This window comes from Populus euphratica, unplaced genomic scaffold (genome assembly GCF_000495115.2).
Source record: "Populus euphratica unplaced genomic scaffold, PopEup_1.0 scaffold212.1, whole genome shotgun sequence".
NCBI classification, from domain to species: domain Eukaryota; kingdom Viridiplantae; phylum Streptophyta; class Magnoliopsida; order Malpighiales; family Salicaceae; genus Populus; species Populus euphratica.
This window is the reverse complement of record NW_011499976.1, coordinates 176274-188138: the sequence shown is the minus strand read 5'-3', so window position 1 is coordinate 188138 and position 11865 is coordinate 176274. Positions and strand designations below refer to the sequence as shown.

The 11865-nt window shown below is 29.1% G+C and overlaps 1 protein-coding gene across 4 annotated transcripts in view; it reads left to right on the top strand.

The window, feature by feature from the left end:
* The first annotated feature begins 9702 nt into the window (after window positions 1–9702).
* LOC105139540 (polyamine oxidase-like) overlaps window positions 9703–11865 on the top strand; it is a 4035-nt gene continuing 1872 nt past the window's right edge. For 2 of the 4 annotated variants that reach the window (XR_844996.1, XR_844995.1), the window contains exons 1-5: window positions 9704–10162; window positions 10550–10754; window positions 10945–11191; window positions 11294–11446; window positions 11538–11781. Coding sequence is in view for 2 of the 4 variants with exons in the window: in XM_011046013.1 (XP_011044315.1) it covers window positions 10649–10754; window positions 10945–11191; window positions 11294–11446; window positions 11538–11781 (750 nt within the window). In the remaining 2 variants the exon portion in view is untranslated. Of the gene's footprint in view, window positions 10163–10549; window positions 10755–10944; window positions 11192–11293; window positions 11447–11537; window positions 11782–11865 lie in introns of all 4 variants that reach the window. The other 2 variants (XM_011046013.1, XM_011046011.1) reach the window with 2 other exon arrangements.

Genomic DNA, 11865 nt, shown 5'->3' with positions numbered 1-11865 from the left:
AAATATTTGTAGTGATTGCACTCTCCAATCAATCAGGAGTGGCTTTAGAAATCTATGTTCTTATAAATCTAAAAATTAGATATTCAACCTACTTTCAATGATGATGACTCTTAATCCACAACTTTGATTTTAAAAAAATAACTTATCGAATTGAAGCACGATATATATAACTATGTACCAAATTATAACCATAATACTCATCGAAAGACCATATTACGACAGTCTAAAGTTATCAACTCATCATTTTTTCTAACTCTTTAATTTCATTATTACTTCTAATTAATCTTAAAAAAATCACTTTTAAAATCTTCTTATCAATTTAAAACTCCAATAATATTACACAATCCTAAACAATAATTAAAAATTAAATATCATAAAAATTATAATTCTTTGATCTTTCTCAAAAACTCCACCATGCAAAGACAAACTCAATTAAAAGGTAAGGATAAAGAACATATACCTTAAATTGAAAAAAAAAAAGATTTTAGCCCTAGATCAAATAAGCTTCTTGATATTCTTTTCACTCTTTTTATTAATGTAGATTTTGATTGTTTAACAAAACAAAGTGTAAATTACTTTAGTTTGTTTTTTATTCTCTAATGACTAATATACCTAATATTACTTATAATATTATTAATTAATAAAAATAAAAAGGCATAATAGAAAATATAATCAATTATATTAGTTTATATATATTAGAAAACATAAATATACCTTTATAGATCAAACATAGTTATACCTAAATCTATACAATAGAAAGATTTTACCTTATCAAAAGATTGGATCCTCAAAGGTGTCACTCAGCCTAAACATGTTCAATTACTATAACCAAAAATTCAACTCAAACAAATAACTAAAAATTTTGCTATTTGTTAAACTATTCTTAGAGATGATAAAGTTAAACTATTCTTCCATAAACAACTAACTAGTTCTAAATTCTCAAATGAATCTTCTTCATCAAGTACAATAAATCTTGATATTCCTAGCACTAGTTTCCAAAATGTTGATTATAGCACAAACATACTCAAACCATTATATTCAAAAATTGACTAATTGAAAACATCAACCTCTCAAACATTCTTATTTGTAATTGAAAACATCCAAAATCAACTAAATATTCTTAAAGTAGATTTTGTTGTAAATAAAAAAAAATTATTGATGATTTTTATAGCAACCATAACTATAAAAAGAGATCTTGGTTTTTTCAAAATCTTCATGAAAGAAAGACATGAAATACAAAAATATTTTTATAATTTCATTACATTACATAAAGTACAAATTTTGTTTTTCAACTAGTTCAAATCATTTTATATAACTAAATATTATATTACATATCCATTTACAAAATATGCATGTCTCATGACATCTAGTAGTAAAACTCTTGTTTGGGAACTTGCTAGTGGTATTTCCATTGAGTCTAGACATCCATTTTTAAAAAACCTCAAAATCTATCATAATAGTCATACTTTAGATGTTGTCCCTTACAAAAACATAAGTAAGCACCAAAAATATTACTAAGCAGAACAATTTCACCAATACCAACCTCAATACTATAGAAAAACAATTGACTAAAATAGAGAAACAAATCCAAAGGATTATTGTTTCTCTAGTTAAAGTTATAAAATCCATATACCATAAGCTAAAAAATCAAGTATTCAAGCCATTCTAAATCATTAGGACTAGCCAAACTCAGTTCTAAAATAATAAAAATGACTTTCTTAGAGCCATTAAAGACCACCTTAACCATCTTGAAGCTTCATCTTCCATCTTAATTACTCTTAACACCTCATAAGTTAGTAATAATCCTCAAATCTCTACAAGTCACATAAACATTATTCAAAATTACCAAACTTGGATCTCTGATGAAGAAAACTTTCAGGAAGACACTCTTGAAATCAATATACTTGTTTTTAGATATCTTATTCCTAGAATAACTATTGTCCTTGATCAAGCCATACATAATGAAACAACCATTATAAACCAACACAAATTCAATACATCTTCCCTCTATGAATGGAACATTAATGGAATGTTTGAATATAATATCCTAAACATCTTACAATAAATGACTATAGTTATTAATGCCTACAAAACTTAAACTGGAACTTTAAACAAAGTTATAGTTGCACTCCTTATAGCTGTATTTTTTAGCCAGTTAAAAGGATGGTGGGATTACCTTCATACTAAAACCCAACACCTTAGGATCCTCAACTCTATCTAAATGAATGAAGATTAGATACTCATCCCTGACTCTAACAAAAACATCATCCAAGATGTAGTCTTAACCATTATTTTAATAATTTCTCTATATTTTGCAAAAGATCCTTCACATCTCAAAGACAAAAATATTGAACTCCTTTCCAGCACCATCCACGATGTAGTCTTAACCATTATTTTAATAATTTCTCTATATTTTGTACAAGATCCTTCACATCTCAAAGACAAAAATATTGAACTCCTTTCCAGCTATAGATGTAAAAAACTCAGTGACTTTAAATGGTACAAAAACACTTTCCTTACTCATGTCATACTCCATAAAGATTCAAAGCAACCTTTCTAGAAAGAAAAATTCCTTACTAGATTGTCAACCCTTCTTGGAGAAAAGTCAGAAACAAAATTAAAGATACTTTTGTCTCTAAAACAGCCCCTTATGACCAATTAACATATGGCAAGCTTGTCAGTTTTACCAAAAAAAGGTTGTAAGATTTATTAAGACTTTAGACTTTAAAGACACCTTAAATGGGAGATGAGAAGAACTTAACAAAAACTAGATAATTTTTTTCAACAATTTGATTTATCTCTACCAAAGCCAACCTGTAATGGTTCATACTCCAAACCTACCACCTCAAAGCCAAATAAACCACTCACAAAAGAATAGCCTATAAATATAGAAAATATTTATATACCAAAATCAATCCTTACTACAAAAAGACCAATAAAACACTCACAAAACCTTTCCAATCAAAGTTAAAACCTAAGATAAAATTTGATCCAAAAAATATTACATGTTATAAATATGGCTAGAAAGGTCATATCTCTAGTTTGTGCCAGGATCAATACAAAATTACATGAACTGTTATTAGAAGAAGAAGTCATTCACCATATTCAAAGCCTTCTGATTAAGGCATTTGATATTGAATCCAACCCATCATATCCTTTTGAGAAACTTTTCCAAATAGATGAGTTACCAACATCCAGTTATAACTCAAAATAAATTAAACCACACCACTTTAAAACAAATAAATGTTCTAATTTATGATTAAGAGTTTATTTTTGAAGCTATCAAAAAAACTTGATGATCCTTAACTATAAAAAACCTACCTAGACATACTTCTAAGTTCCTTTAACAATTTAGAAACACCACAGCATATCTAAAGATCATCATTATTGCCATCAAATAGTACAAACCTATAAACTTGTTGTTACTATCCTAGATCTATAATTTGAAATAAAAAAATCTTAAGATTGAACTACAAAATCCTTAAACAAACTCAATAAAAAGACTTCGCTATTTTACAATAACTTTTCACAAAATTAGAAAATCAATTTGATTCTGAACCAGAAATAGAAGACCAAACCCTAGAGATTTTTTTAAAGATGCATTGTCAAACATTGAGCATATTCCTAAAGATTTTCTACATGTTTTAACTCAAATTACTTTAAAAATATATATATCATAAAAATTCCATTAATTTTTTAAATGATTTTAAAATAGACATTATTATCTTGTTTGATACAAGTGCAGATTTGAATTATATTAAAAAATAAATAGTTTCAAAATGCTTGTTACAAAGCACTTCTGAAAAACTTTTTACAGCAAATAATACTATATTAGTTATTGAATATAAAACTTAAGAATAAGTTTTTAATAACGGGTTTTATCTTAAGAATTTTATGTTGTTACTAATGATATTAATCATATTATTATTATTATTGGCACTCCTTTTATTAACATGATTAATTCTTATAAAATTAATTAAAAAAATATTATTTCAAAAATTAATGGTTTGAAACTTATTTTTTCTTTCCTAAGAAAGCCAAAAACTAGGAATTTAAATTTAATGTTTTTTCTTTCCTAAGAAAGCCAAAGACTAGGAATTTAAATTTAATAAAAGCATATTCTATTCATACTCATTACATCAATACACTGATCCAAAGAAAACAAACTCATCTTATACATCCTAAAAAAGATGTCTTTTTACAAAAAATTAAGCAGCAATTACAAAATCCTATTTTATCAAAAAGAATTTTAGAATTTCAAAGTAAGATAGAAAAAGAAATTTACTTTGATTTATCAAATACCTTTTGAAAGAAAAAACAACACATTGTTAATCTTTTTTATGAAGATAGTTTTAATGAAAAGCAACTTTCTACAAAAGCAATACATATTCAAATGAATGCTTAATTTGAACAACATTGTCGTCTTGAGATTAAAAATTTAGAGTTTAAAGGTTTTATACAAAAGGTTACATCACCTTAGTAATGTATAGCTTTCAATGTTAACAAAAATTATGAGATTAAAAAAGCCACACCAAGGCTTTTAATAAATTATAAACTCCTAAACAAAGCTTTGAAATGAATTAGATATCTAATTCCAAACAAAAAAAAATTGTTACAAAAATTACATTTTGCATTTATATTTTCAAAGTTTTCATATGATGTCAAGATTTTAACAAATTCAAATTCATAAAAAAGATCATCATTAAACTATATTTACAATTTTATTTAGTCGATACAAGTGGAATGTCATGCCATTCGGATTAAGAAATTCTATTGAATAACATTTTAAACATTTACAAACAGTTTTTTATATCGTATAGAAAACTGGTTTAGATGTTTAAAAAATAAAAATTTCTCTTTTTTAAACTCGTGTTTATTTTCTTGATCATTGTATCTCTTAAAAAACTATTGCACCTATAGAAAGATCCCTTACTTTTGCTAGTAAATTTCATGACAAAATTCTAGATAAATCAAGCTACAAAGATTTTTAAGAATTCTTAATTATGCTCTAGACTTATATCATAATGTGAGCAAAATAGCAAAACTCCTATATGATAGATTAAGAAAGAATATTGTTCCTTGATCTGATGAACATACTAGAATCATTCAACAAATTAAAAGACAGGTCCAAGAGATTCCTTGCCTAAACATTGCCAATCTTTTAACTCTCAAAATAGTTGAGACACATGCTTCTAAGTTGGGGTACAAGGGTATCCTTAAACAAGTTTAGGAGAACAAAGAACAAATTCTTCAATTTAAATCTATATATTGGAATGATTATCAAAAAAAATTACTTTACTATTAAAAAAAATTCTTTTTATTATGTTATGTATTATAAAATTTCAAATTGATTTATTATATCAAAAAAACAATTACACATTGATTGCAAATTTACTAAAGAAGTTTTACTAAAAGATGTTCAAAATATTGTTGTAAAATAGATATTTGCTCGATGACAAGCTATACTGAGTATTTTTTATTTTGATATAGAATATATAAAAAGAGATAAATTTTATTCCTAATTTTCTAACTAAAGAATTCCTCCAAAACAAGTCATGATGCCTCTCAAATTCAAATCTAGAGATAAATGATAAGACCCACAAATAAAGTCTGAGTCTCCGAAATCTCAAAACCCTACAAAACTACTTGCATGAGCAATTTCCTCTACAAAACCAATCAAATCTTCGTATGAGGTAATAATCAAATATAATAAAACAAAACGCTCTTCACAAGTACAAAATTGAGTAGAATTCTTATCCAATTCACTAGAATTACTTTTGGCTTTACAAGCTATTAACTAGAAGTCCTCTTAAAAAAAAAAAACTTCCTAAACAAGTAAGTCCTCCAAACTAATTTCCAAAACTAAAGCAGGCTCTTCCTTTAAAAAATTCTTGCTTCCTTTTAATTCAAATATTTCATTTGAACTATTTCAAAAGGTTTCAAAAGAAAATTTTAATTATATTGAAAAACTAAATTATCAAAATGTTTTAACTATAAAAAAAAAAATAGACTTTTCCATCTTGATCCTTCTATTGTAACTACAAAAAATCTTCCCTCTAAATTGGTATTTCAAACCATGAGACTTATTCAAATTCCAATCTTATTACATGATAATATTTGAAATAACAGGATCTATCAAATTCAAATATTTCAAATTACAACAAATCATTCTCAATATGCCTACTCCACATGCATTATCCAAAATACCATTTATTCTTCTAATTGGAAATAACTCCTTCACCAAATAATCCAATTTCTTATCAAATATCATGTCAAACATGGTGATTTCATTACCCATTTTTATTCATACTCGGATTATCAATAAGCATGTTTAAATGCTTTTTTTCCTTTAAGATAATAAAGATAGCCTTTTTTTGTTATTCTATTTTAATAAGCAGATCAAGACTTCAAACTTACCAAAATGATTTCTTCAATAGTAAGATTATTTTGGTTATATTTATGAAGTAATGAAACCCCACCCTTTAATTAAAAATAATTATATTTACTTTAAACAGAAATTTAAACCTTCAAAAAATGAGAAGAAATTCCCCCAATTCTCATTTTTTGTTCAAATTATTTGTCCTTTGGATCTATTTATGGTATTTTAACTATAATACCCAACATGGGTAATCCTATCCTTATTAGAAGATACAAAGTAAAATTAGTATTTTTTTTGTAGCAAAAAGCAAAAGTTCAAAACTTGTTATAATAGAATAGCTTCAGCAATACCAGAAGGCTTAAATTATAAACCTAAATCCTCAATTTAAATTTCTAACCTGAAGATCTCATGTTTCTACTCTTCTTGTCTTAACAAAATCTAAAGAAAAGTATTTTAAAATTATGAAACAACTCTTACAAAGCATAAAAAATGATGATTCCTCTCTATCTTTATCATCCTCGGGTTCCATTGTCAGCTTAGCTGATGACAATGAAGATGATTGTTATGGAATTCTTTCTTCTATACAAAAATCATAAGCACTCACTTTTCTATAAAATAATATTTTTCTAGACCTAGAAATATTCTAGCCCATTTTCAAAATTTGCAGGTCCAACTCTTCCTATTGGCATAAGTTGTTAAACCCATAAAAATTTTCAATGGTCACTCCCAGATCAAGAGACAACAAAATTTCATTTCAACTTTTTTAAAAGTTGATTCTTTACTTATAAGAATAACAAACAATATTCAGTGCAGCAGACAAACTTTTTTAATTTTTCAAGAGACAAATCATTTGCTTCTTGAAATCTTTAAAAAGTCAGTCTAAACCTTGTCAATATAAAAAGCCTCCTCCTCCTAAGCTTTGGAGGCAGAACTACGTAGACAAGTTTATATATAAAAGGCATAAAATACTTTTTTTTGTAATTTCTTGTAACATTTTGTATAGTATTATCCTGTAAACATATTTATATTTTTAAATTCAAATCACAAAACTTATATTACTTTTATTTCTATATAAATTTAAGAAAGATTCTTTTAAATTTTATATCTACACAAATATATATTAGAGATAAACACAAAGATAGAAGATATACTTGCTTTAAAATAAAATAAAAAATTATAAATAAATTTTTTATGTGAATAAAAAAATAAATCTAGAAATGACAAGATGCTATAACAAAATTTACCCTCATCCACTACAACCTATAATTCTTCATTAAAAAAATAATAATGTTCCTTTCCTTTTCAAATTCTCAGGATATTTCCAAGGTAGGAACGAACACAATTAACCCAGCAAACAAAGTTAAGTACCCTTTAATTTTTGGATTGGTGAGGGAGACGAGATGAATCCCCCTCGGTGATTTGACAAAAAGATAGGTCCCGCACGCGACAAATCACCTTGAATTTGCCAGTTCACTACCTTAACAATTGTCTATAAAGTTTCCATGGCCACATAGAGAGACAAATCTGAAGCACGACACCACAGATACCTTTGGCTCAAACTTTTGGACAATGGGACTAACTTTAGCTTTGTAAAGGATCCAAGAGGGCCTACGAAGGCTCAAGTTCAACCACTCAGGCTTTAATGTCACGTGTACACCACATGTTATATTATCAACTGCACTTGTCTTTACTACGATGGAATGTAAAAAACGTTGGTTTCTTTTCCTTCCTTTAACGTATATCATGTATTGGTAGAGAAATCAGTCCACGGCAGTAGACTTCTGAATCTGAACAGGCGTCTTATGGGAGGAACCATGGCGAGCTGGCTAGTAAGTCAGCGCAATGATAATTTCTTGCTGCCAAGAGAATTAGTACCATGATGAGATGGTATGCCACAAAAAGATAGAATAATCAGGTTGGCTGGAAATAGGATACCACGAGTAACACACCAGGTAAAGCTAGCTTCCTCAGAGTCAGGCTCTGTCTCCTCCCCAAGCCCTTGGGCGATGATAATACCAATCAAGCTAATTAACAGTAATGTTTAACCTCATTTTTTGGTTCCTCAAAGCGCTAATGTAAAATTATTGTTTTTCAACCAAGAAGAAGATGATAATGATGATGATGATAATAATAATAATAATAATAAAGTTGAGGGGTCATGATTTTTAAAAAAGCCCTTCATTTCAAGACCATCACAACAAAATTATAACCCAAAATAGAATTATATTCTTTGCATGTCTAAACTCCAACTTGGATCATGACACGTCCACTTGTAACATTTTTTAGGTTCGGTTTATAATTTAACCCAACCACATTTGGATTCAATATATAAGCTGAATCTAACAACACCTAGATTTAGTGTACAAGGATTCAATGTATAAGCTGAATTTAATAACATCTAGATAAGAATCTGACTCCTCTTAAATTTAACGTGCAAGTCGAACCCACATACACCTAGGTTCGGTATATAACTAAAAAGTAATTTCACTTTAAACCTCCTCTACTCTAAGCTTAAGCTACTGATCATGATATTCATAACATCTCATCAATTATGAACAAAGAATCCATACTTATATTAATGAAATGTAATGACACGAACAATACTATAATAATATTATTGTACTATTATAAAATTACATGTTTACCCCTTACTTGGTGTATTAAGCAAATCAAGACATGTAATAAAAAAAGAAGATTGAGCACACAGAAAAAATATTTGAAACCTTATGCTCTCAAACATAAACATATTTCTTTTCTTTTTCCCTTATATTTACATTCTCTTTTACATCTTTTTTTTATTTTTTATTTTTATAAAAGCTCATTAATATTTGATCTTCAAAAAATTCTCTAACAACACCCCTCAAGTATCTTCAAGAAACTTTGTGCAGGTATTTATTTAATAAAAAATTTACAATTACTGAAGATATTCTTTAAAAAAAATCAATACACTCTGGAAATAAAAATCATAAAATATATTGTGAATGATTAAAAGGATCTTCAAAAATAATTCTTCCAGAATATTCCATTCCCTGTAATTCTTATAGCATTATCAAAAGTACAGTGCTATAAATGTCATATTTTCTTTTTCTTTTTCAATGGTCACTCCCAGATCAAGAGAATTTTCTTGACCACAACCTTTGGAATAAAAATTACTAGATGAATGAATGCAATGTAAATGTAATTATTATCAATGATCAGGTTGGAACGTTAAACACGAGCTCTCAACAATGATTTAATTAGGAAACTAGGATAAACACGTTGAATATGGCCAGCAACCCCTTGTATACTTTCTTTGAAACATGATTATAAATAAATTTGAATGGTATTAGTACCTGATTTCAGCAAGACCATAAAATACACCAAGACATTCACGAGAGAGGATCGCATATAAATAACGGCATACAGGCCCTAGAACCAGCATCTTTTCTATGCCCACGAAGACAATCTACTGCTTGCTAAGCTGAACCATCAAACTAATGCCTTACCTCAAAATTGCTCCTCTGTCTCTCTCTTAAAAACTGAATCCGTATTGTTTTTCTTTTGGCAAGCTTGGAGAACGAATTTCCAGTATCCACCATAGATGTGGTCGGCAAGGATAAACCGATATTCAGAAGAAGGGAACAAGGCAGAGGAGATGCTGAGGAATGCGTGTAAAGAACATTGTGAAGCCAGAGGCCATAGTGCTTGTACCGAGATGGTGGTCTAATATAGGTCCTTCAGAGATATATAGCTAACAGAAGTGGCCGACTAGCTGTCGCCGACAGTGATACCAACCAGAATAAAGTGAGTTAAGGGAATTGAACTGCTTTTTATTTATTTTGTTCAATTTGGAGAAGAAATTCCCATTTTTTATTATTTAAGATTTAGTGACTCCTGATGCATGTTCAGGGACTTAAATTTCAGGATAAACACTAAATCTTGACACAGATAGTATTAGGTAATTACCAGAATTAAATTTGAAGTTGGAGGGAAGATGGAAGGGCAAACATCAACTGTCAAGTGTCAACCTGAATTGAGAAGTTACTGAGTTGCCTTGCAACAATAATATTTAAAAAAATGTATACTAAAAGAATGAATTGAAAACAGAACAGGTTCTAGTAAGCAAATCAATGCTTTTATTTGGCTAATAATGAAATTCAGAGTTTGTAAACTTCTTCCTATCTATTACAGGGAAAGTTTGATTAGCATTTTATCAATGGGCACATATAAAAAGTTAAACCTTATCTCTCATACAAAGAGAAAAGCCACCCCGAAAGCAAGAGATATGTCATGAAGCTTTTGAGCGCGGTTCTTGTGCTGGCAATTCTTTTCTTATTAACAATGACTTCTGCTTCACCATCTCCCACGGTCATCATCATCGGAGCTGGAATGTCAGGTTTGTTCAGTATTATATTAGTATTTATGAAGCAGGTAAAGAGCAGATGTCAAGATCCATACTTTTTTATACGATGGTAGATTAGTCATTGTGTGTGAAAGAAACAAGTATGTCCATATTTTTCTCTTCCATTATTTGAAGCTTAACTTGATAGTCCATCACGATTTAAATGATTTTGTATACTCTTCAGGGATTTTAGCGGCAAAGACACTGCATGATTCTGGAATTCAAGATATATTGATTTTAGAAGCAAACAGCAAGATTGGTGGTCGGATTCATAGCGTTCAATTTAGAGGACACACTGTTGAGTTGGGTGCAAATTGGGTTATTGGTGGGGGACCCAGGTCCAATCACTTGTATGAAATTGCTAGCAAACTCAACCTTAAGACCTACTTGTCAGATTATGGAAATATCTCGGCAAACATATATAAACAAGAGTAAAGAGTCTCTTTCAATTTCCTTTCATGATACAGTGACAAAAACCATTGCGCAGTATGTATAATCCATCATTGTTTTGTTTCTCTCTATGATCTCCACAGGGGTGGATTATACCCCAAGCATATAGTCAGCGCAGCATTAGAAGTTGCTGAAACAAGGGATCAATTCTGCACGAGCTTTTCCACTAGACTATCTGCACCAGGTCACGATCGTGATGATGTGTCAATACTGGTATCGCAGCGCCTCTTCAAAAAGTAAGGAAACACAAATCTCTTGTTATTGTATAATGAGCTTCCAAACGTTGATCAACTGGATACAAATATTAACAGAGAACTTGGTACATAGGGTGCCGACAACTCCTCTTGACATGGTTATAGACTATTTCTACAACGATTATGAAGATGCAGAACCTCCAAGAGTGACAAGTTTAAAGAACACTATTCCTCGCTATGAGTTTTTAGACTTTGGGGATCAAACATATTTCTTGGCTGATTCAAGAGGCTTTGAGAGTATACTTATTTACATTGCCAAGCAGTTTCTCTCCCACAAACATGAAGTAATAAGGGATCAGAGGCTCAAGTTAAACAAGGTATCATCATGTGGTGCCACTGGTTTAGAATCTTAAACGAAAGTCTTCTAAGAAAATAATGGAATGGTTTTTTTTTTTTTTTTT